Below are 26,924 nucleotides of genomic sequence, written 5' to 3'. Positions count from 1 at the left end.
CGGGTCCGTATGCAGAGTACATACAAAAGATTGAGTACGACATAAGGTGTTGTATAACAGTAACGAACTGACTCAATAAAGGACCACACACAAAAGGATAAAATGCCATTTTGGGCATCTGAAGATCTATAAGCATAGATCAAAAGGATGATAGGATTAGAGAGACTCAGTACGCTGAGATGCTTGAGATCCGAAACAGAAAATCTAAGACTCGGAAAGTCTAAAAGAATTTCGACCCAAAAACTCATGACAGAGGGCGTTGCAAAAATCGGAGTCTGAAAAGACACCGATGAGCTAGCACGCATGAGAGAGACATTTATGTTCGAAAACATAAAGTCAATCATGTTGGACATGATTAGCATTTAAACATCCGAATTCGGATTGGAAAACCGAAACACTACTTAGTACATCCTAGAAGGCTAAAGGATGAAGTAGTACAAAATTGAACATGTCATCGTAGCAAACTTTCAGACATGGAAGGAAAGTAGGCTAAAAGTGTTTAAGCCGGGAACTGTTGCAAATACTACATAAAGAATTAAAAGCCTTAACTCTAGTAAAAGTTATTAGAAATTATCAAGGTTGAAGATAACCGTCTTCAAATTAATTGATAATTAGCAAAGTTTAAAACCGACTACCACGGTAGTCAAACTGAACTGTCACCTAAGACATAGTATGAGAGTCATACACAGTCTAAGGCATGAGGTATAATTTTAAACCTCGACGAGTAAAACTGAGTGGGTAAAAAGAGTTTTACGGAAGAGGCTCAGATTTACAACTCTCGTTATCAGAAATAATAGAGTTATTTCACAAGTCGTCTAAATTTGGTTTAGTATTTAAACGACAGTCCATTGATGATAAAACATTCCGAATAGGTTTGTCAGATACGTGATCTGATGAATGAAACCCTATTAAGTGAACTTGGAATATTTATTATCAAATCCCTGGTCCAGGTCATTGCATGGACAACAATGACTCACGAAGACTAGCACGGGAGTCGATGGGATAGCGCAGTTTCATGGGCTATAGGAATAGTATATTCTATTCGACTACGTGGGTGTGTAAAAGGTTTATACACTGGATAACCCTCAAATGAGAAGTACATCACTCGTGATGAACGTCAATACTTCTCATAAAGACAATTGGAGAGATTCCTCAAAACATGAGTGCTCCACTCATCTTATGTAAGGAATGCCCGACTTTGGTTCCGTTAAACGCCGCGCCGTAAAAGGAGGTTATAAAGGCGGACACTGGGAAGGACAGGATAGACATGAAGTTAAGTGGGAGCGCAAGAATGGATTGTGTCACCCTAATCACATTAGGTACAAAGTGTCTCAAGGCCACTTGATGAGTAGCAACTGAAAATGCGTGGCCGCGCTCAAACGGATTAAAAGTTAATCGTTTGTCTTTTACAGTTGTACTCGGATATCAAGAAAGTCTGAATGACGTGACGTATCAGATGGGATACTAAATTGACACGGGAATCGAGGCATTGCACTTGTTCTAAGTCCAAGTGGGAGTCTGAAGGAGTTGAAGGAGATGTCCTTCGACCAAGGTGACAATGCGAACAATTTGTCGGATAGGACAATTGATGTGGAAGATCATCAAGTCCGATTGATTTAGGGATCGTAGAGTTGTAGCTAGAGACCAACTACGATCGTCGAATTACGAAGTAATTCGCGGCTAACTTCGATCGGATCCTACAACGGGTTACACATAAGAGTGACAAATTGATCTAGGATATGACTAGTGGGAGTGAGATATAATCATGGGAGTGTCCCATAAACATATCTCATAGGCCTAAAAAGGAATTAGGCAAAGATAGTACAAAAAGGCCAAAAGCAGGGTTTTTGGGCCTAGGCCGATTCGGGCACTTTTAGGGCTCGGATTGGGCTGATTTTTGGAGGGACGTTTCCTTTTGTTATGAACATTAAATCTGCCAATTTTGGCTGGGTTTGGACGTCATCTCCTTAGGGAATTGAGAAAATACCAATAGTTGCTATTTTCGACTATTTCCCTAAATCTTATTCTAAAGGGTGTTTTGGGAAACCTAAAAGGAGGTGGATTCTTATTAGGGTTCTATATAAACACTCTTAGGGCAGAGAATAAGGTGTGGAATTTCTCTCTAAGCTTTCTTACTCTACCACATCAAGTAGAGAGGAGAAAGTGAGCTAATTCCCATTAACTATCTATCTAGTCAAGCAAGAAGAAGGTCTTCTTATTATCCAACCACCATTGGTGTGCTAGCTATACAACAAGGTGGGAGATCAAATTGATTGCTCGTGTCCCAAGTAGAGGAGCTACACTTGAAGCTCTTGGTCTTCTTCAATCAATTCAACTAGTTTGAGGGAAAAGCGATTAAGGTAATCCACTATCTCCATTAGATTAATTACTAGTTTTGCATGTGATCCTGGGAATACTAGTGTAGACATTAGATGTCATATTTCCGCTATAAACACTAGTAGAAGGGTATAAAACCCGACAGTTTTCTTTTGAGCATCTCAACATTTATTGTTTTTTTGGAAGTCGACTACGATCTACGTAAGTCGTTACAATTGGCATTGATACATCATAGATGAGATAAGCTTGAAAATCGCCCACTCAAACTCAAACAAGACCAGGCCTATAGCCCAACTAGACAATGGCCTAAAGCCTAACTACATTATTTATATCCTAATAATCTCAATTCAAATAACCAAAGATTCCACATTCTCTGCGATTCGAACCTAGGACCTCCAAGGCTTTCTGGAGTTTATGTCAACACCTTGGAACCACTTGGGCTACCAACTGTTGACTCAACATTTATTGTTGTATCTCAATTGACACACATCATCATTTTATATATTAAAATAAAAACACAAGAGTTAATCTAAAGTAAATGTTGAGTTTTTTGAGTGTTGCATTGGAGAAGTGGTTTGAATTGAAGATATCAATAGTGTCACCTAAGAAAGAGAATCTCAATTCATACTTGATACATTGGATTAGTTGAGTGTTGCATTTGAGATGAACTAAGGGTCTTTAAAATAACAACCACCAACCTTATTTTAGAGATCCAAGTTAAGTGTTGCATTAGAGATGGATTTTGAAGAGAAACTCTAAAAAAATCTTATGTGACACTCTAAGATTTAGAGTTTGAGTGCTGCATCGGATTTAGAGATTCCGTGCAAAACTAATTTTTTTTTTCTATTAGTCCTATTTGTCGAGTTTCAATTGAGATTTCACTCCTAAGTGTCGAGAATAGAGACCCTCAATTCTTGTATGTCTCCAATACAAACCTCTAAACTTGTTATTTTACTTATGTGACATTGTTTTTTTTGTAAAATAAAAATAATCAGTTATTTTGGAAGTATTCGAAGACTTGAATTCTATTAGTTGAAATTTAAATATTGATGAGTTGGACAATTAGAGATATCTCAAGAGGACACTCTAGAAATAGATGTTATTTTAGAAAGAGTGTCCTCTTGAGATCTCTTTATCCCACCATCGACACATCATTTTTGAGATCTGATGAGTTTTGCATTAAACACGATTTATTAAGAAAAATTCAGAAAATCGTACGCGACACTCCGAATTTCTAAAATTGAGTTTTGCATTGGAGATGCTCTTAACAAAATCTCTAAAGATCCAAATGTCTTAAAAACTTTGAAGATCTGATAAATGTTCTGAACGAATAACCCCCAGTGTCCCACTAGAGATGCTCTTGTGACAGTCCGAATTTCTAAGATTGAGTTTGAGTTCCCACTGGAGATGCTCTTGCGAGTAAAATAGATTTTAGTCGTCCACTTAACGGTCAGACAGAAAGATAGAAAGACTCCTAATTTTTGAAGTCAATAAAAATAAGAGTAGCGCTAACCCTAGATCATCGATCCAACTCTAAATTTTCATTAGTTTTGTCATAAAACGATGATCCAGGGATATTGATCTTCAACAAAGCTAACAATGACAGATCACAGATCTACTAGGTATTTCACAGGTTCGTTCCTAATCATCCTTTTCATTTTGAGCTTCGTTGGAAGTTCTTTTGCTGCTGAGAATCGTCGACCGAAGAACGTCCAAGTATCGCTTCGTGCTAAGTGGCCTGGAACTCCATTACTATTAGAAGCCGGGTATTGCTAAATTTAACTTCATTTCTTCATCTTTCTTGATTTAATTGAAATCTGAATTGTTTTTAAATTCTAAGTAGGAAATGTAATTGAAAAAAAAAAACCAATGGGAAAAATTCCCACTTTCAATGAGCAATCGTTCTCTGTTCATGGGTATAAACATTATTTAAGTATTAGTACTTAAAATGAAACTCTTGTAATTCTGTAAAGTTACACACCCTAGATTCAATTCAAGGCATTTAAATTGTAAAGTAGAATCACAGTGCTGGTTTTATACAAACTATTGGTTTGGGTTGAAAGAAAAATGACCTGCAATTCCTGTTTTTTTGTCAAATTCGACAAATGTATACAATTAAACTAACTTTATATCTACTGAGTAAGAGGAGGCGAGTATAGGGTCCTGTTAGTCTAGATATAATACTTGCAAAATGTAGTCATTTCTGCAATTCTCTCATGTTCCGAATCATTGTGCCTTTTAGTTTTTCCCTTTTGTATTTCGTGTAGTTGTTTATTTATTCTTTTTTGGTTTTTACAATTCTCTGTTGGTGGCAGTCTGACGCTTTTTAATTTCCTTGTTAGTAACTTTGGATGTGGGTTGGCTAGATAATAGTGTTCTGAATGAATACCTCATAAAGTATTAGCTTCAAACAATGTATGGGTTGTTGCCTTGGCTTGGATATGTATTCCCTGCTTATATTTTAGAAGAGTTAGTCACTTCAAAGAGCTGTTTAATTGTTTACCTGGTTTGTGTTTTTGTACGCATATAAGTATCCGATACATGTATGAGGTACCGGATACGACAACCTTAAAACTCCCAACACCGGAAGTGGTGAACATGAACACAAACACACACACACAAACCTCTTAAATTCCAATCAAGTATTTATATCTTTTTAAATGGAAGAGTGACTATGAGAAGTAATTGTTTCTTGTAGACTAAGATTTAGTGTTTAGTATAAAGAGTTTCATATTATAAACAGGTCCAACCAATGTTAGTCTTGGTTCGTACTTGTTTAGCTCCCCTGGATGGAAGTTCTGAATTTGGTAGAAGACACCCCAGATCTTGGCGTCACGATCTCATCTTTGTTGCCAACAAAATATAGATATAAATATGTTTGGGGGAGAGAGAATTTCCTTATTTTTGACCCCGCGTTGACATAACTTACGATACATCAGAATGATGGTAATCTCTCGAAATTGGTACACGATTGTGTGTATTCAGTTTTCCTTCCATGTTACATTCTGTTCATGTTATAATCTATATGCGTGCTAATATCAAATCAATATTTTTTTTTCTCTTGTTAAAAAGAATAATCATTATGTTCTCTTGGGAACTAATGTATGTATATGATATTGACTTAGTAAGCAAGCTAGTATGATATTCTGTTGCTTGAAACACAAAAGCCTAAATGTCGATCCAACTTGTTCATGTAATATGTCTGTTGGTCCTTACTAAAGGGATGCTTTTATGCCTTATTAATTTATTACTTTCGTAACAGTGAGTTACTCTCTAAAGAATGGAAGGATCTATTTTGGGAGTTCATTGAAGTTTGGTTACATGGGGAGAGTGATTCCGAATCTACCACAGCGAAAGATTGTGTGAAGAAGATTGTCGAATATGGGCGTTCCCTTGTAAAAGAACCTTTGTCATCAATATTTGAATTCTCTCTTACTCTCCGGTCATCATCCCCTAGATTAGTCCTCTATAGACAGCTAGCCGAGGATTCTCTATCTTCTTTTCCACCAGCAGATGAACCCAATTCCAGGTATGCCAATGGGGACACTTCAGAAGAACCAGGTGTTAGCCCTGGAAGCACCGGAACAGGCGTTAACCTGCTAGTTCCTAATGGAAAGTGTTGCTGGGTTGATACTGGCGATAGTCTCTTTTTCAAGGTTTCAGAATTGCAACTATGGCTTGACTCCCATGTGGGATTGTAAGTTGTATTCCTTCTCTGATGGTTCCTTATCATCGTTTTTGGGATCTTATTACTCAATCGTGAGTTCGTGACTACCCGTCTATTAAAACTTCATTTTTTTGTTGCCAGGACTGGAGACTCATTTGATCCCCCTGAAATTTTTGACTTCGATCATGTTCATTTTGGTTCAAGTGTTTCAAGTCCGATTGCGATTTTGTATGGCGCTCTTGGAACAGATTGTTTTAAAGATTTTCATGTTGTCCTATCAGAAGCATCAAGAAAGGTTGTTACTTTCTGTTCCTTATATCCTTGTACAGCATGCATGCCATTTTCTGTTTTACTGTTTTCCCCCTTCTTTCAATTCGTTTTATAGTAATTTCTGGCCAATTTCAGCTCTAAAATAAATGTTGGTTCTGGTGGTTCAATTATAGTTGTATTAAAAATTTGATAATTACATAGTGGTAGTGAGAGGTTGATTGTTGCACAACAATGCTCTATTTAAAGGTCTTTCAGGCTAACAGTTGAAGCTCATCTTGTGGAAAGGCCTCAGGATGGTATTACTTCATTAGAAAAGTGTAAAGCAAAGTTTCAAAAACAATAAAGGTGTGGAAGCTCGTCACAATTTATCCGTCAAGGTTCTGGTAGTGGCTGATCGTGATGCTATTTTGTATAAATTGTGACAATGAGCTCCTTCTGCATATCTACTGAATGCTTGCTGTAGTTATTAATATATGGTTCCTTCTGTTATGCTTTAAAAATGAAGAATAAGAAATAAATTAAGTAACTTTTAAGTCACCTGTTTTTTCACGGTTTTGTTAGTTAGACGGTAATTATCAGTGATATGTGTAGTATTTTGAGGTCTTATCCTCCTTTCGACAAGTGATGATTGCGGATCTCTCCCCACCACTTCACTTAAAGGAGATTATGTAAACTATAAAATGGAAGTTTGTAGTGGCTGAACTCAATTTGCAATTTTGTCTTTCTTTCTCCTGGTTACCGACTGGTTCTTTCTCCTTATTCTGCTATTATCTCTTTTGTTTAGTGGGGGATCAATATTTTCTAATTTGTTAGACTCATCTACTTTCACTTGATAACATTCTTATTGGTTTTGATACATCTAGGGGAGAGCTAAATATGTCGTCAGACCTGTACTACCTTCCGGATGTCTAGCTACAACTGGCTCTTGTGGTGCTGTTGGTACAAGAGACGGCGTAAACTTAGGTGGTTATGGTGTAGAGCTTGCTTTGAAAAATATGGAGTACAAAGCGATGGACGACAGTGCAATAAAGAAAGGTTATTACGTTGTTGTATACTTATTTCTTAATCATGGTTTTATGCTGAGCTTATCTCAATGCATTCTTAAATTGGTTCTTCATAGGTCTGAGACTCTAGTCCTATCCCATATAATATCAAGTGTATCTTCACTTTGTTTTGTTACGCATGTTGTTTGTTGCTGGTCTTCTTAAATCTATTAGTCTTACGCTGTAGAGTATCTTAATCTGTTAAGTATCCCACTTTTAGAATTAGAATCACCTACTTTTGTTCATATGTTTCGATAAGTATCAACTCAATCATGCATGTGATATAGGAAAACTGATTTTGATTGTTCAAAATAGATACATTGTCTTTCTTACTTCCTGGCATATAAGAAGAAGATGTTCAGATATCCTATTTTATTTGTACTTGTATTATCTTTGCATATGGTTATTTCAACTCTCACATTGAACCTGTTCTGACTATAGTTAGTGCCTGAGCTGCAGGTGTTACTCTAGAAGATCCTCGAATCGAAGACCTTACGCAAGATGTTAGAGGGTTTATATTCTCCAAAATCTTGGTTTGTCTGCTATAACCTACTTAGTATTCACCTTTTTTGTGCTATGTAGTGGCACCTTTTACAGTAAGCGATATGCCTCTTTGTGTTGTTGCAATTACACTGTTGTTATCACAGTGATTTTCAAGGGGTGTGGAAACGGCTTATCATAAAAAAAATAAGCAAATGAAGGGCACAACCCTCATAATTGTTTTTGAAACTTTGAATGAATACATTGATAATGAAAGTAATTACAACCCTCATAATGGCTGTTGCACGAAGGCTTTTGTTCTTTTCATAATGCAAAAGAAGTTATAAAGCCACGACTTTGTTAAGTACACCACTTGAGTAAGGCGGATCCCTGGTTACAAAGCATCACTGAACCAGTCTACCCCTAGACTGAGAGGATGATATAGAGCCTAATTAGATAATTTTCTTTTGAACATTTTGAATTAATCTTTATTGAGAAAGAGAAAGAATACAAAGGTATTGGAAAGAGATTGTGACGAACCGGCTATGACCTAATCTCCTTCCAATTCAAAATAAAATCCAAGAAAGTGAAACTACTAGCCCAAGGCAAATTTCTGGACCAATGAAACAAAAGCCCTAGAACATCCTCAATTTCAATACTATTGGGCTTGTTAGACTCTTAAAAGATACAAGAGTTCCTAAATTTCCAGATAGACCACACAATCGCACTCGGAATAAGATTCCAGAGTTCTTTCTTAATCCCCTTTATGGTTCTCCATTGTTCCAAAATCTTGTGGAGAGAAAGTGGACTACACCGTTTTTCCAGATAGCCTTATTAGATAATCAGTATGTTTTTTTCTGTCAACTGTCAGGAACGCAAGCCTGAGATGACTGCTGAGATAATGGCTTTTAGGGACTCTCTGTTGTCATCAACTGTATCAGAAACACTGGATGTTTGGGAATTGAAAGGTACGTAACATCATTTCTTCTACCAATATTAAGTTTTCCATCTTTTTAAGACAGTCACTTACATAACCCCTTACCTTTTAACAGATTTAGGGCATCAAACGGCACAAAGGATAGTCCATGCTTCTGATTCTTTGCAGTCGATGCAGGAAATCAACCAAAATTTTCCTAGTATAGTTTCTTCCTTGTCAAGGATGAAGGTATGACACATAATGATAAAAATTCACTAATTTTCTGTGGACGGGATAACTGGAACCTGTGCACGTGAGAATTGGAACTTTATGTCCACTAGTTCGGAAGTAATATATTTTCTTACTTCTCACAGCTCAATGATTCAATTAAGGATGAAATTCTTGCTAACCAGCGAATGCTTCCGCCTGGCAAGTCATTAATGGCTCTGAATGGTGCTTTGATTAATATTGAAGATATTGACCTCTATATGTAATGCTTTTTCCATCTCTCTTCTCTGTCTCGTTCTATTTTCTACTATCATATCCTGTAAAGGATCTTGTTTTGATATTGGAATTCCACCTTTTATAACACTTTACCATTTAGTGTCGACTCGTGTGTCTTGAACCTAAGGACTAGTGTCTAGTAGCAATGTGGCATTTGAGTTAAATGTTGCTATAACTGAAGGATACATTTTTTTATCTCTAGTTGGTGAATGCTCATTTCTACATTTTTCTAAGTAGCGTGGCACTTGCAAGATTCACATATAGACTTTCTAGTATGTAGCTGGTGCCTGGTTGTAGCGAAGTCGAAAAAATTCTTCTGGGTGAAATTTCAGGATTATATATATATATATCCCAGCGGGATGACGAGATTACAGATTAGAGGAGAATAAATAGTAAATCAGACTGTTAAAATGTCCATATTTATCCCCTCCTTTGATGAGTGATGTGAACCTATAACTACTTAATTACAATATCTGCTTATATGTTTGCTCAGAGACCACTTAATAAACCTTTCACCTTTTCTTGATTAAAAGTAAGAAATAGCTCAACATCAGTAGACCCCAAAATCCAGAAGAAATAAACAAATAATTTTATTTACTCCAGCAATATTACCAAGTTCGCAAACATATTTGTCATTTGCAAATTTTTTTTTTCACCTTAACCCTTTACGTGACGCTTTGATTGTAAACTTTTCAGTTCTTATGCCTGAAGGCTGTAAACCATTCTGGATCACTGTAGTATAATAGCATAGTCAGGCATTCAGTGGCCGGAATTAAACAGAAGATTTTTTTGGAGAGGAGATCAGTTGTAGTTTCCTTGTCACTATTAGGCTTTCGAAGTTAACTAATCTGACTTAAAGTTGGCCATGCATCTTGGATTTCTTCTGGAAACTCAAATAAAAGAAAGGAATTTTCTTGTAAGCTAGACTTAAATTATTGATATTTTAGAAGAGTTAAAATCATCAGTATTTCTATGTTAAACTGAAAACAAGAATACCAGTGTTACTTCTCTCTGAACTTCGATGCTTGATATTTCATGGTCAATCTAATATATTTCATTCTGGATTTCTTTTTTGTTTTACTACAGGTTGCTCGACATGGTCCATCAAGAACTTTCTTTGGCTGATCAATTTTCGACTATGAAGGTCAGTGAAGTTAATTGTTTTGCTTTCTAGCTAGCTCATCACAAAAACGAATCTTGTGCCACTGTTTCTGTATGCATTTTCTCTCAGATTTAATTGTTTATATAATAAGTTTTAGCTTATCCTACCTCTGTGGCTGTTCCAGTTTATGGTTTCACCATCCAATTTCAAGTTAGTAAGGTTAAGTGAAAGGCACATTTGTTTCACTTTTCCCAGAACCTCAATTCTGTGTCATTGACTCATTTTATACTCCCTTCCTGTTGTATTTTGCGCCCTTAATTTGCTACTTCTCACTGAAATGGTTGTTAGTCTTATTGGTACATGAATAGATTCTTTTCCATATATTGCACCTTTTGATAATGGAACTAATTCAGAGTCCTAAGGATGTAGCAATGTGCCTTCTTTTCTTTTGCCTAGTGAGCACCTGTTGTTTCTATGAGCGCTAGCCAGCAATCCTCTCTGCTCGATATTGTAACTTTCGTGTTTCGCGTGTTGAGCTCAGAAATACATTTATTTGCTAATTGGAACACCTCTGTTGTCTGTCCTAGATTTCACTATTTCTTGGGAGATTCTACTTACAACATTTTAGACTTACTCAGTCACTTAACTTACCTAACTCAATATTACTATCTAGGAAGTCTGTACATTCTTTAAACTCTTTACATTTTAATTCAGCTTATTTATAAAAGAAAAGGATTGTTGAAGAACTCGTATTCCTTTACTTGACTGTAATTTCTGTTTCATTCTCTCTAATGTTGATGTTCACTCACCACTAACACGCACTGAATTTATTTAGTGTGTTGGAGGCATGATTTAACCAATGCTGCTGACCCTGACCTAGCGAACACGAGAGTGTGTCTTAAACTGGGGGATCTATCACGCAACTAGGTCGGGGTCATGTCGGCACCCTCTGAACATGGTGTTAGACATGATTCTTGAACTTTTTAATCATGTTACATGTAGCAGTTGCACAAGGAGAGATCAAGACATCTAGGCTCGTGAATTACAAAACAATTCATAGTCCAGTGTAAATATCCCGATTACCGATCCATTTAAGTAAGAGTTATACACGATAATAGTACCAAACTACCAGCAATTGACACTACCATTATTTTTCTCATACAACGCTAATACTAAAGCGGGAAGACTGTAGAATTTATTAGCAGTGATTCTACTTAGGAAGGCAGGTTGAGGTCTCACACTATCACAGTTTATATAGTTAGTATTTTAAGATCAGCTAAACTACTAAGTTGTTGGCGGCTTTTTAGTGGAAGGAGACTTACACCTAGCTCAATTGTCCTAGATCATTAGGTAGGAACTTGAATATCAAGACCAATAAGCTAACGTCTTTTGCTTGCCATGTTTTATGTAATGTCTTCATTTATTATTAACTAGGGATTTTTGTTCCATCAATGTTCTTAACATAGTGATTTGGAACATTTCAGATCCCTAAACATACTATAAGGAAACTTCTATCTACTGTACCACCTTTGGGGACAAATTCATTTCGTGTTGATTTTAGATCTACCCACGTCTATTATCTCAACAACTTGGAGGAGGACGCGATGTACAAGAGATGGCGGAGCAACCTTAATGATGTAGGTTCTTTTTTAACAAATGTTTGGTTCGAGTTGTTACATGTCGGCTCAGAGGATGTCTGAACCATGTGTTCTGCTTACATTTGTTTCCTTTTTCTGTTGTAGCTTTTGATGCCAGTTTTCCCTGGTCAACTTCGTTATATCCGCAAAAATCTATTCCATGCAGTTTATGTTCTGGACCCTGCCTCGTTATGTGGACTGGAGGCAAGTTGATTTCCTGGCAGTTGACTGCGTTTGTTTCCTATTTTTTGCATTATATGTTGTTGTTTAAATTCCTAGGACTTCTTCCTTTTCTGACCATGCAGTCAGTGGACACGATTATCTCTATGTATGAAAGTAATTTTCCGGTAAGATTCGGGGTTATGCTCTACTCAACAAAGTTGGTCATGAAAATTGAAGAGAATGGTGGAGAAGTTCCTCAAGTCTCTGTACAGAAGGATGGAAGTCACGTTGTGGAGGATATCTCTAGCTTGGTAATGTGCTCTTTTGAGTTGGATTTTGCTTTAGTTGGACCATCAATGAAAGTCGGTCTCCTTACGATTCTTAAGTTCCCACAGAACCGGGAGTCGGATAAGTTATTTATTCATTTATTCGAACTATATACTTACATAGTTACACATAAAAGTAACATAAATGAAGTACTTCATATTACGAAGCAAAAGTTGCTAGCAGTTTAAAGTTGCATCTTTCATGTATAAAATAAAAAGAAAATGATGAAATAAGAGGGGAAATGGTACGGTTGGGGGGGGGGGGGGGGGGGGGGGGGGGGGGGGGGGGAGGAGGATGAATTGGGGTTTCCATACTACATAGTATATAGCATGTGGATGCCCAAGTAAGAGTAAGCCAAATGATTTCCCTGACTGTACGCAAATATATCGTTCCCATGTTAGTGTAAAGACATTAATGCAAGAATAGTTTAATCTTTTGGTCCTTTGAATTTGCGGTAACCTTGATCGGGAACTTAAATCCCACTAGACACACCTCCTTTTTATTTACTATTCTGATTTTAAACACCTACTGTGTATCTGTTAATTAGATTAATAGGAAATCGGTCTGAAGACCCAATTTCCTGTTGTTCTTGGTTAAAAAGACGTGCCAATATTTTTTGAACTTGGGCTCCCTATGCAAACTATTGGTACATGTGCGAACTGTGTAGACCTTACATAACATGTGCGAACCTGAGCAAGCCATATTATGTGCGAACCTGAGCAAGCCATATTATGTGCAAACCAGTTTAAAGTTTAAACCTTACATAGGTTGCTGAAGGCAAGAAAATTTTATATATCCTGTTTGACAAAAGGAAATTTTGGCCTAGAGAGTTTTGGCCATTTTTCTTAACTTACAAAATAGAAAGTTCTAGGCCGGTTTCTTTAGAGAATATGGAGTTGATGTCCTCAAACCTCAACGGTTTGGAGACAATGTTTCTATTGATTTGTCGGGACTAGTAGGATATGTTTGCTAATGCTATTTTACTGTGCAGATTATAGGTCTTTTCATTTATATAAACGAGAACAATGGGCCTCAAATGGCTTTCCAGTTTCTTAGCAATGTAAGTCCAAGTGTTTTACCCATTTCTCATAATTCATGCAATTTGAATGCAGAACCTGGTTAAGTTTCACATGTATATTCGAGTATTTGACAGTTACAGCCTTTTGGAGCAAAAACTGAGCAGTGTAGAACTTGGTGTTACATTATTTCATCTTACTTTTGCGTTCCTTTTTTTTCTGAGAATTTGCATGAATATATGTAGATAATCAAGGAAGGACTTGAGAAAACTTTTGTTAGGAAGTAAACTTGATAGTAACTTGATTATAAGAAGATTGTTGGCTACTTTACAGGCTAGGGAGTTCCCCTATTTATAGTACCTCATTGACAACCCTTAACCTCCATGAGGCGGCTACTAGACACTTCTACGTAACTCTATTATATTTCGTAGACAGCTCATTAATTCCCAGGACTTCAAAAAATCTGACTAATTGGTTCTTTCTAGACACTTCAGGTAAATGTATATGTTTTTTGAAAAGTTTGAATTAATTAAGGGGAAAAAAATATACAAAAAAATTGGTTAACAGCTTGAAGATATTAGTTCAAGATATCCGCCCAATTAGAAATGAAATCAAAATACGACATATTATTTGCCCACCCAATATTTCTGCTCCAATGGAATAGGAGACCTAAGACACACTCCACTTCTACAATAAGACTATGCGACGAATCTTTGAAAATGCCGTCATTTCTAGCTTTCCAGATGGCCCAGCACTTCAGGGAAATATTGTCTATTATAATCTAGAAATAGTGATTAGCTTGCATCAATTTTCTTTGTTTATGTCATTCCTAGCCTCCTAGGGATTTATTTGATAAATCATGCTACACATTTTGCTGTCACTTTGGACTTCTTAAGGTTAAAAAGGAAGCTACTGAGAAAAAAATTCATGCTGCAGTAATGTGGTCTTTTGCTTTATAACATAACCTTTTTGTTACTTAGTCCAACTTAGCTGCGACCCGTTTACAGAGTAACCTTGGTCTATCAAGGGTAGATGATCCTTGTGAATACTCAAGGTGTTGTAGCCTGTTGAAAGATAAACGTACCTATGTTTTCATTTGAATGCAAGCAGTTCCATTGCAGACATCATTTTTTTTTCATTTGATCAGTAATTACTCCTTCAATAGTTTCCAGCTTACATGTCTCGACTTAGGCTTGGGATCAGTTGACCCCCCTTAAGATAGGGGAATACCCCTAAGCCTAACTATTGTTATTAATAATATCAGCAACCAGGAGAAATAAGAGTATTTAAATACTAAAATTTATTGAAGTTGAAGGAAGTATAGGAGTTTCTAAATATTAAAAGTAGTTTGAGCTAAAATGTGATATATCTAATTACTCATTAGGGTGTATGAATTCTACATGGAATACATTTTATTTAAAGTCAAAAAACAAAACTAGATGGAAATTGATTTTTTTTCTTTTCCAAAAAGATCTTTATCTGATACTGATTCCGAATTAGACTAGTGAATTAGAAATTTGGGACAAATCGGTACATTGAGATTTATCAAGTTTATTGCACATATGGCTGGTTCTGTTCGTATAAAATGGGATCTTGTACTCTTAGAAAGAGTCATAATAAATTCGCTGTTGCAATCTATCTTCCTTCTTGCTTTCTATTTATTTGTTTCTAGTATCTAATTTTAATTACCAAAAACTCCATATTGGCTACATTATCTTTGTTGTTTTGAAGTTCTGAAACAAAGCAAATAAGTGTAGTAGCTGATGGAAGTTAAAAGCAATTGAAACATCATCAATAACTTGAAACACAACTGGATGTACGGAACAAGAAATGGTGGCCCATTTATATTTATTCCAAAGACGTATTCTGTGTTTAGGAAGTTATCTTTTTCTTGTTCAGTTTGAAACTTTGAAATAGTTTTGAGTTCGAGTATAATATCTTAGTTTGATCTAGATATCATTATATTCCCATATTTTGACTTTTGGAGCTGGATGTTTGCATCTTTTTCTGCCAGAAGGCGATGACAGCCTCTTTCTAGTTTTACCCAACTGTAACATTTGTTCCGTGGCATTATAATTTCTTCCTTGCGCCCATTTTGACAATATAGCCTTCAACATATTCTTGCAGGTAAATAAATTACGTGAATCAGAAGACCTCACTGAAGAAACACTTGAGGCACATCATGTAGAAGGAGCATTTGTCGAAACACTCTTGTATGTATCATGAGTAGATCCATTTAGTCCTAGACAGTATATAATAACCATTTGGTGAATGCAAAAGGACCCTTCTCTCAAAAAAAGAAAAGAAAGAGTTTTCTGTAGAGTAGGCAAAGAAGTCATGCTTGTTCTATTTCTTCTTTCAACAATTTTGTAAGAGTGAGCATATATTGTATGCTTACTTTTGTAAAGATGCAAGTTAAAATAAGTAGATAACTACAGTTATGCAAATTGGAAATGGCACATGACTTCTAATGCTCCAGTGTTGGAATGTTCAATTGCTTTATATTTAGTATAGAACTTTACTACAAATGTTATTAATCTCGTGTTACTTAGTGTTAAGTTTCTTCATCTTACATGGGCTTTAATGCATGGATGTGCTGATTGTCCAGACCGAAGGCGAAATCTCCTCCTCAAGAAGTCTTACTAAAACTCCAGAAGGATTTGACGTTCAAGAAAAAGGCCGATGAGAGCTCCCTTTCTGTTTTCAACCTTGGGTTGTCTAAGTTGAAATGCTGTCTCTTGATGAATGGGCTCGTTCTGGAGTCCACTGAGGTAGTTGCTCTTTCAGTTGATTTGAAAAGTTCAATGCATTTTTACTGTTCACTTTGTTGTATATCTTACTATCAGCAGCTAGGAAGCACTTAAACATTGAAACCCACTAATCTCCATATAATACTCTTGAATCTCCTTTCCCTAGGATGCAGTATTGAACGCTATGAATGATGAGCTCCCTAGAATCCAGGAACAAGTTTACTACGGTAATATAAACTCACATACTGATGTTCTGGACAAGTTTCTCTCGGAAAGTGGTTATCGTCGTTATAATCCTCAGGTATAAAGTTTTTTCTTGTGAAACTTCTTTGGTTGGATTTGAGTATGCTATATTCTGTTATTAAATGAATCACCTAGCTTAATCTTCCATTATTTTTATGCTGACATAGATTATGGGTGAAGGGAAGAATCAAAAAAGTTTCAAATCACTTTCTGCATCTATTCTGGGAAGTGATTCTTTGCTAAGTGATATCAGTTACTTGCATTTACCTGAAAGTAAGTTTAACCCATGGTCAGGGATACTTCATAGGGTTGAGGATTACATTTTTGGTCATAATCTTTTGACTTATGATTGTAACTCATCTGTTCCAGCTAGCAATGATGTTAAGCCTGTAACTCATCTCCTTGCCGTCAACCCAACATCAAAGACAGGGATAAAGTTGCTACATGAAGGACTTCATTACCTGGTTTTTGTTTAATAACTTTTTGCTTCATTTCTTATGGCTTTCTTCTTTTGCAACTTTTATGTTTCCTTTCTTATATGGAAACCTTGCGTTGCGGCGCAGATGGAAGGGTCCAAAAGAGCCCGGCTTGGCATATTATTTAGCACTGAAAGTACTGCTGCATCACCAACTTTTCTATTTGTTAGGGTTTTCCAGTTCACTGCAGCATCATTTAGGTTTGTTCTATCTCTAGAATTCACTGGATAGTTTACGGGATCCTCCTAGGAGCTTTAGTTATTTCATTTGGTTTCCTCTGTTTGTGAGTTCGATGTGTGTAAATTCTTATATTTACATACTTTTGGCCATGTGTACCATGTAAATGATTTAATCAGCTTGTTTTATTGATGACGTGCAGTAATAAGGAAAACGTATTGGTCTTTTTGGAGCAAGTATGTTTAAATTTTGAGAGGGAGTATATGTTTACAGTGGATTCTGGAAGCACCCCCTTGTTCTTAGAAAAAGTTCTTGAGCTAGCTAAAGCAAATGGATTACCTTCTGAGGATTATAAAGCTACTCTTTCAGAAGTTTCTACTTATCCAAAGAACCATTTGGAAAAGGTACATATGAATGCACGCTCACCTTGCTTTCCAAATGACACATTATTCTTCTTTTTTAAAAAGGCATACACATTTCAGTAACTATATGCGACACTGGCATGTTTAGAAGTTACGTAGAATTGGGCTTGACTATATAGGATACAGACTTGTTTCTGAAATTTTCTTTATGGATTTTAATATATGCCTTGATTATTAGTTTGTGATCTGTTGAAGTGTGCTTGATTGCTTATTTTCTATAAAGAGGTTTACCAGAAATAGGGTACACATTACATGACTTAATTAAAAAGGTATGCAGGTTTCCCAGTTTCTAACCAGACAAATGGGACTCGAGTTTGGGGCTAATGCAGTGATCACCAATGGGAGGGTAAGTGCTGTTATTGATTTCTTGTTTTTATCTGAAACCTAGCATACTACTTCATTGTATTTGCTTCATTGGTTTTTAGCACATTTAACATAAGAAGAATATGTTATGCATCCTGTGGGTTGTTCTAGGTCCTTATTTGCATTATATGTTGTTTCTTGTATTACTTCAGGTGGTGCTTCCTACTGATGGCAGCACCTTTTTGCGTCACGATCTTAATCTTTTAGAATCAGTGGAGTTTGAGCAAAGAATAAAGCACATAGTGGAAATTGTGGAAGGAGCAGAGTGGGAAGATATTGACCCCGATAGCATGACAAGGTCTGATTTCCATAGCCATATTTGTATGCTTGCAGATAATTTGGTTATAGATATCGTATGAGCTCTGTTTTAGTTCCAACATCCTAGCTTTTATAGTTACCACAGGAATCTTAATCTCCATTCAAATGATCGTGGGATCCATGAGAGGATTTTGCAGTTTGTCCACTGGCTGTCAACGTTACATGAGCATCCTCCGTACCAATTTGGATATTTATGCTTTTCATGACTTCATTAAAGGTTTTCCAGTGTGTATGTTTATGGTGAACCTTGCATGCCCGAACAAATAAACTTGACCTTGGTCGGGCTTTGTCAAAGAAACAACCAACTGAACTGTTTCTTGATGTCCGACCCAGAGGGTTCACACTTTTGAACATGTTAACTTTTGGAGAAATGACCATACAGGTTTTATAAGATATACTTTTTGGGCCCACACGAAGATGATCTAGGGGTTGATCTTTGGAGAGGATGATTTATAGATCATCTAGGCCATTCTCACGCAATTATATATTCTAGAACTTCTAACTCTATCGAAGTTAAGTTTTTCTGGCGATTCATTTATTTCTAAAATTTGAAACCAAAATTTTGATGAAGTACTATGTTTTAGAACATCGTGATTTTATATGAAGACAAGGATATTGTCATTGTTGGGATCATCTAAATCCGGACCCTACAAAAGTTCTCATAAAATTGTGTACTGTAGATAAGATTGCATGTTGATTGTGCCTCTCCTATAAGTTTGGATTTTTTAAATTTGTGGAAATGATAAATCTTGTAAAATTCAATGTTTGTTTTGATCTATCCACCTCCAGTACTTTATCCATGTAGGATTACATTTACGGACCTCAAGGTATGTCCAAATCCTGTCCTTCTTCCTTATCTATGTGAAATTGTGAACCATTTGGGCCCTAATAAAATGATAAGCCACTTTTGTCGAAACTTAATTTCTTGAACAAGACAAGAAAGCTTTACGAAGGACTCGAAAGTAGCACCTGAATAACCTTGCTAGTTCCATTTAGTCTGCTTGTGATAGGTTGGTTTGCGAATTTTCCTGCCCAAGGGTGTTGTTTGGCAAGTCTTGGGTTGGACCTGATCAGGTAAGGAGACACTGCAACACAGCAGATTTGCAGCCCTCCTATGTCATGGCCTTTTTGCAGTTATTTCAACTATTTACTTCATCCTTCTACATTGGTTTTCTTAAACTTTGTTAAATGTATCATATGATCCATATCTATTTGGTTTCCTTCTTTGCAATAATCACTTCCCTTGGAAACTGAACTGGTGTACACTGTTTTAGTTTCTCTTATAATCCAGTTATTTCTGTTGGACGCATTGTCTTTGTTCTACCTTAGGGTTTATAATATACTTGTTACTAGTTAATGCTTATTCCCTTCTATGTAACATCAATGATAAATTTCTTAACATTTGATCTAATTATAACGTGCAGCAAATTCCTTAGTGATGTTATCATGTTTGTTTCTTCATCAATGTCAATGCGAGAACGCAGTTCTGAAAGTGCTCGTTTTGAACTTCTGAATGCAAAATACAGGTTCGCACTTTTTTCTGCATTGATATGAGAAAGAAAAAGAACTTTTCTATTTGCGTATTTGGGCCTACTCTGTTTCTAGGTTTATGAGCTAAAAAATTTCTAGTTCTACCTTTCATGTTTCAGTTGTCCGAGTGTTGTATAAGGTGTATTTAGTAGTAACTGAATCTTCCTTCCAGTTATGCCCCATGAAACAGTTGAACGTCTTATAACTTTGATCAGACTCCAACACTATGTTGGAATGTTTGTTCTGATTTTCCTGAGTTGAAGACCACAGATGGGCATGATGTACTCACACTTTCCATAAATCCTCTTCATAAACTTTTTTTTCACCAATGTTTCCATTTGAGAAAGCGTCAGCCATATTCACTTATAATTAGTGAAGAGTAGGAGCCATTGAATAGGTAATGTAGCAAATTCATTTTGCTGAAAGGAGTCCAATACCTGGAATTTGTACAAGTATTATTTTGTGTTGATTGTGGAACACGTAGTGATGCTGTAATCTGTTATTAAAGCAATATGAGAATATTGAGTTTGGCGTTATTATAAAGTCATATCAATGAAACCCACTACCTTTGGGTTTAGAGTGGGAGATCTTACAAATGTATGGATGTGATATTGTACATCTGATCTATTATAGTCAAGATTTTGGGTTTGACTCCTTTCTACATGTACTTTAAATTTTATGACGTTCTTGATTGAAATTTATAACTGTTCTTTAATCAATACTTCATTTTTGTTTTGCAGTGCCGTTGTTATAAATAATGAAAATGCTAGCGTTCATATTGATGCTGTAATTGATCCATTAAGCCCATCAGGCCAAAAAATTGCTCCTCTTCTTCGCATACTTTCAAAACATATTCAACCAAGTATGAGGATTGTGCTTAATCCATTGGTGAGTTTTCCTATATAAATATGCTCGTGGTTCACTCTTGGCATGTTCTCAAATATTAATTGTTCATCGCATATATTCAAAACTGAAAACTTTTAAGTCCAAAAGTCGAGTAAGCTGTAAAATCGAACGTGCAAGCTAGTGAGCCACCTTCAGTAGCATAGTACTAAACAACAACCGTTAATGACGAGTTGACGACTAACAAGAAACTCTGCTGCATGGATGTTTAGAATCTTGGGATTGCACTTACTGCTATTTGTGTTGCATCTAGTATGCAATAAAGTCCTGTCTGACTTGTCAAGGAGACATATATCCGTCATAGAACAAGTCATATTAATCTTAGTCATGTATAAGCATACTTGATCCGTTGATCTATTGGCTTAAATAAGCTTTTCAGTCTTCCCAGATACAAACGGTTAACACCCACAAGACTAAGTTTTTTAAGTTGGCTGTTTGGAACTAAACGTTGAGGACATTCAAAATTCTCTTTTTAACAAAATGGACATTCTAATACATACTGACAAGCACAATTGAACGTATGCAAACATCAAGTTTAGAACGTAACATGTGGAGATCGGAATCAATATAATTATACGTGAACAAAATAGTCAATCTAAGAGAGGGAAACAAAATGGTGCAGGTGTCTTCACATTTAAATCATCTTCAGAATTTAAATAAATTTGATCAAGCCACTTTACACATTTAAATTATTGAATATCCCAGATTTACAGTCTATAAGATTATGCACTGGATAGCCTGTGCTACCATTGACCTTTAATTTTCTAATAAATGAATTATTTGCTTCACTATGCTTAGACTTTATTTGTAAAATGCACATGAAGTGAAAGAGTATACCTTCAAACATTTTGTTGGATTTTACTAACAACATTCATTTTCTCATCCCTGGCAGAGTTCCCTTGTTGATCTGCCACTGAAAAATTACTACAGATACGTATTGCCAACAATGGTATTGTGGATATCATTCAGTACTCAACGTGTTTATTAATACTAATCAACTTAGAGATTTCTTGCTTGTTGTACTAATTGAAACATCTTTTTTCAGGATGATTTTAGTAGTAACGATTTGTCAATTAATGGTCCTAATGCGTTTTTTGCAAACATGCCATTGTCCAAAACCCTCACCATGAATCTTGATGTTCCTGAGCCATGGCTTGTTGAGCCTGTCATTGCAATGTATGTATCTTCGTGAACAAAAATAGCAGCGTAGATTTTCGTTTTCAAGTGATATTACTGCTACTTTCAAAAGCTGAACCATTATGATATGTTCTGGTACAATGATATAGTACTTAATTGGGAGGCTTGGATGATGTAACAAGTCCAGATCTCAATTGTCTGTCTTTCTTGTAAATATTATTTCTTTTAATAAATTTAGTCAAAGTTTCAAAAAAAAAACTGAACTATTAACGTGTCCGTCGATTTGTTTGCTTCCAGCCATGACCTGGATAATATCTTGCTGGAAAACCTAGGTGACACAAGAACACTGCAAGCAGTATTTGAACTTGAGTCACTTGTTCTAACTGGTATGGTAACTGTTACCATCTCCATCTGTAGATTATACTGAACTTCCATGGACAGTCTGACTCTATGTTGTTTATTTGGTGAAGAATAACTTTATAAAGGTGTTATCACTGCTTATGTGATGTTTCTTAGTTCTCACAGATAAACCGTTTTGTACCAGGTCATTGTTCTGAGAAAGACCATGATCCTCCTCGAGGTCTGCAGTTAATTCTTGGAACTAAGAGCAAGCCTCACTTGGTCGATACACTTGTCATGGCCAATTTAGGGTACTGGCAAATGAAAGTTTCGCCTGGGGTCTGGTACCTCCAACTTGCTCCTGGTAGAAGCTCTGATCTATATGTGTTTAAGGAAAATGAAGATGAGAGTGAAATCAGACCTTTCTCAAAACGGATCACCATAAATGATTTGCGGGGAAAATTAGTTCACCTGGGAGTAGTGAAGAAAAAGGGGAAGGAACATGAGCAGCTCTTAGCTTCATCTGACGATGATGACAACATTGGAGAAAAGAAAAATGTTAGACCTTTCGTTTTCTTGTTGTAGATACCGTACTTCTCAGACTCTTAAATATATAGGTAATCATGCTATTTCCTTCGGTATATTTTCACAGGGAAAATGGAATACAAATTTACTAAAGTGGGCTTCTGATTTGATCGGTGGTAGTGAAGTTACAAAGAGGAAAGGAGCATCTGTGGTAAATTACTATTTTCCCTCTTTATCCCATGAACTTGTTTCTCCATAAGTACAAAAAATTCTGAATCGTAATTTTTTTTCTTTAGCTGTTTTAGCCACCGAGTAATCTTAATTAATTGTTAATGTTAATGCTATCATGACTTGAGAGCAACCTGCCATGAAAATATAGCTATTCTAAAATCTTAATCGGTCATTAAAAGCATTATGAGATGTCGCTGTAAGTGAAAATAAGCAAAGGAAAGCTAGAAGTGTTAAAGGTTGTAACATGTAGATCTAAGATAAAGCTTGATTTTGGAGAACATAGGCAAATCAACGGTTTGGAAAATAGTCAAATACACGGAATAGATAGTAGGACAGATGCTACTTTTTTTAATATAAGTAGCAGATTTATTAGTTTCATTGAGTATACGTTCATTCACTAACATTGAATTCAGCGATCATACGACTACTGCCTGGTAGCATCCATCTTATCGTTTTTGGCTGAAATACTTTATCTCATTTTCCTTTAGGAGCACCGTAAGGATGGAAGACATGGAAAAACAATTAACATATTTTCAATAGCTTCTGGGCACTTGTAAGTCTCTTCTCTCTCCTATGTATTACTGCCTGTCATATTTCTAATTTTCATTAACGAACCAACTTAAGATGCTCTATATGGAGAACTAATATAATCATCTCTGTCTGTAGGTATGAACGCTTCCTCAAAATCATGATTCTAAGTGTTCTTAAGAATACACATCGGCCTGTCAAGTTTTGGTTTATAAAGAATTATCTGTCACCTCAATTTAAGGTTTCAATCTTTCTCTTTTCGTTTTTTTTCTCTCTAACTATTTGAAGACTTACGAAGGGTAGATATAAAGTACATTCAGATACTACTATAAAGTAGTGTATAGTAATGGGGTTATTCGTTCTAATATCTTGTCCAGGATGTTATACCACATATGGCACAAGAATATGGCTTTGAGTATGAGCTGATCACCTACAAGTGGCCTACATGGCTACACAAGCAGACAGAAAAGCAGCGTATCATCTGGGCATATAAAATCCTGTTTCTTGATGTCATTTTTCCGCTTTCCTTGGAAAAGGTATCCTGATTACTGGCGTAAAATTGTGAAAACTGATAATCATATTGATTTTTCTTTTCTCTCCTGTGCATAGTGATTTTCATTTTTCGACGATGGAAATCATTTTAACATCTTATGGCTCATATGCAGGTTATATTTGTGGATGCTGATCAAATAGTCAGGGCAGATATGGGAGAGCTTTATGACATGGATCTGAAAGGGAAACCTCTTGCCTATACACCGTTTTGTGATAACAATAAGGAAATGGATGGATATCGGTTTTGGAGCCAAGTAAACTCCTTTCTCATTCTTCTTACGGGACCGCGCATTCACTGTATTAGGCCTATATAGTATAACTTAACTCATGTTATATTTTTTGTTATCTGAAAGGGTTTCTGGAAGGATCATTTACGTGGAAAGGCGTATCATATAAGGTTGGCTGTGCATCTTGTTAAGTTTTTGGTCATCCAACTCAAAACCAATTGGCAATGAGCGGAGAGGACCTATACATTATATTCTTGGTTGCTGTGGGACTATTCTCACACGCCCCCTCACGTGTGGCGTGGTTAGCCTAACACGTGTTTTTTTTTTTTGTTTCGGGTGATGTGGAACACGTGTGGATTTTAAGCCTAACGTGTGGGCCTAGCTCTGATACCAAGTTAGGTTTGTGGTCATCCAACTCAAAACCAATTGGCAATGAGTGGAGAGGACCTATGCATTATATTCTTGGTTGTTGTGGGACTATTCTCACACATCTAAATATCCGTTTTTTATGATATGATACGCTTGTACTGAGATTTAGTCTAACTTCGCACACGCCTACAGTGCTTTGTACGTTGTGGATTTGGTGAAGTTCCGACAGACTGCAGCAGGAGACAATCTTAGAGTTTTCTATGAAACTCTCAGCAAGGATCCAAATAGTTTGTCCAATCTTGATCAGGCAAGTCTATATTTCATCGATTTCAATCAAAATGATGGGAATCCCTTCATATCATTCTTTATTTGTATCCAAAAAATCTGCAAATTCACCGGTGTAGCTCACGCGGAGTATGTAAGTTAACATCGTTAGATCGACAAGGATTAAGTGTAGAATAAATTTATCCTAGACCCATATTATCCAAGAGCCTAAGATGCCCCCGAACCATATGCATCAGGGTTAGTCCTATTAAATGAACTCCTACTCAGATACTCTTGGCCGGACGTGCTTCTCATTTAATCAGTATGATGTGAGATTTTATATGTACATCTGTGAACTTGCACTACATTATCATAGGCTGACATTTTTTGTGTATAACGTAACAATGATTTGTCCAAAAAATAAAATAAAATCGCAAGTAAGAAGTGGACTTAATAACTAGGACAAGAAAGTATATGTGTAGATGTAGAGTCGTATGTAAGTACTCCTTGCTGGTGTGAAATATCGATACCCGTACTTGATTCCATGTTACCTAGCCCAAAACATTGGAGTGCTCAGAATTTGTGTATAGCGTCCTTGGATGGTCATTTGATTCATTAGAAGTGTTGTTTCTTATAACCGCAAGTTCAAGGTTTTTTGTTTCAATTAATGAGAAATATTATATTTATACACATTATCTAATGTTTCCTCTGAAGTCTAAACCTTGGACTTAGAGTCAGGTTTTAGTTACTTTCAGGAATTTCAACATATTTAACCCGTTTTACGCAGTTTGGTTTTATATACTATACGTGAAAAACCTATATGTAGATGTTATAAACTAAAATTGCTTTCAATGTTTCAGGATCTTCCTAACTACGCCCAGCATACAGTACCTATATTTTCTCTGCCCCAAGAATGGCTTTGGTGCGAGTCATGGTGTGGAAATGCCACAAAGTCCAGGGCAAAGACCATTGATCTCTGTAATAATCCCATGACGAAGGAGCCCAAACTTCAGGTAATTTGAGTATTTCAAACTCTTTAGTGCGGAAAAAGAAAAAAAATTCTTCAAAAAAAAGTTTTCTGGGCTATCCAATTCCATTAATTTTTTGAACTGCATTTACCCATAAAAGCAGCTTTGTCTTAATTGTGGGGGGATTGCAATCATTTTTAAGAGGGTCTGTTTTAGGCATAAACCTAACCACCTTTTCTTTATGGCTCGGAACCAATCGGCAGAAACTAATTTTACGTATACCTGTCCTAATAGTGAGCTGATCCTCAGTATTTTTCGAGACCCTAAATTCCATGTTTGTACAAAGCTAGCATTTGCGAAATAATAACATTGAAGTAGGATTTCGGATCCCATGGTTCTCTCAAAGAATACTAAAGGGTCAGTCTCTGTTTGGTTATTGAACATCTCAGATATTGTAACCTGCTCCATGAATTAGTTCTAGTTCATGTTGGTTCCAGTTCTAGTCAGTTTCGGTTATTCAAATATTAGATTCTTGGTTGAAAAATATAAAGAAAAAACCAGAGTATAAAGATCTCGATCTGGCTGCAACGACCAACTGTTTCAGTTCTTACTGTTCCAATTTAATCTGGGGAAACTTTTTTCTCCTTCGTCCAGCAAAGATGTTATCATATGATTGATCTTCCTTTCCTCACAGGGTGCAAGAAGAATTGTACCTGAATGGCCGGATCTTGATTTAGAGGCAAGACGATTCACTGCCCGAATTTCTGGTGAAGAAATCGATTCCCCAGAGAGCGTGATTACTCATACTCCAAGCGAGAACTCCGGAAGCTCTGCTCAAGAAGAAGATGGTGAATCCAAGTCGGAGTTGTAAAATCATATAACATCCCATCTTTTTTTTTACGCTCACAATATTGTACCATCATAGCCATATTTTCTAGGTTAAATTAGCTCTGCATTTTCATCTTCAATGTGGAATAAGAGCTAGGAGGGTGAGATAAAAGAAAAATATCAAAATTGCAGCCAATTTTTTATAGTAGTAACTTGTTTAACTGTAATCATTTCTGTCATAAAGAAATTTTGGTGTTTATTTCTCAGTGTACTAAGTTATCATTTATCTTCTTTTCTTTTTAGACTCTGACAA

General features: G+C 36.2%; 1 protein-coding gene across 1 annotated transcript; it reads left to right on the top strand.

Annotated features, from left to right (window-relative positions):
- The first annotated feature begins 3,407 nt into the window (after positions 1-3,407).
- Positions 3,408-26,870, top strand: EBS1 (EMS-MUTAGENIZED BRI1 SUPPRESSOR 1). Its single transcript, XM_086667650.1, has 37 exons — positions 3,408-4,103; positions 5,600-6,034; positions 6,146-6,299; positions 7,138-7,309; positions 7,777-7,850; positions 8,669-8,765; positions 8,850-8,962; positions 9,088-9,203; positions 10,304-10,361; positions 11,804-11,956; positions 12,062-12,160; positions 12,262-12,429; positions 13,437-13,505; positions 15,589-15,674; positions 16,070-16,232; positions 16,378-16,512; positions 16,622-16,727; positions 16,824-16,918; positions 17,018-17,130; positions 17,310-17,511; positions 17,807-17,875; positions 18,045-18,190; positions 19,635-19,736; positions 20,481-20,628; positions 21,536-21,592; positions 21,689-21,819; positions 22,078-22,166; positions 22,325-22,677; positions 22,772-22,855; positions 23,364-23,428; positions 23,542-23,644; positions 23,781-23,939; positions 24,069-24,209; positions 24,309-24,352; positions 24,744-24,858; positions 25,676-25,828; positions 26,478-26,870. Exons 1-37 carry the CDS (start codon positions 3,937-3,939, stop codon positions 26,652-26,654), a joined length of 4,911 nt encoding a protein of 1,636 aa, XP_086523776.1. The 5' UTR covers positions 3,408-3,936; the 3' UTR covers positions 26,655-26,870.
- Positions 26,871-26,924: the final 54 nt, after the last annotated feature.

This window comes from Eschscholzia californica, unplaced genomic scaffold, assembly GCF_041429995.1.
Source record: "Eschscholzia californica isolate CP2 unplaced genomic scaffold, dmEscCali1.0.p SCAF_3, whole genome shotgun sequence".
Taxonomy (NCBI): Eukaryota; Viridiplantae; Streptophyta; class Magnoliopsida; order Ranunculales; family Papaveraceae; genus Eschscholzia; species Eschscholzia californica.
This window is presented reverse-complemented; position numbering and strand designations above follow the sequence as displayed.

Coding starts and splice junctions, on each gene's coding strand:
- EBS1 (XM_086667650.1), top strand. CDS start 3,937: ATGACAGATCACAGATCTACTAGGTATTTCACAGGTTCGTTCCTAATC. Junction 16,919..17,017: donor ATGAAGGACTTCATTACCTG/GTTTTTGTTTAA, acceptor GTTGCGGCGCAG/ATGGAAGGGTCCAAAAGAGC. Junction 17,131..17,309: donor TTCACTGCAGCATCATTTAG/GTTTGTTCTATC, acceptor GATGACGTGCAG/TAATAAGGAAAACGTATTGG.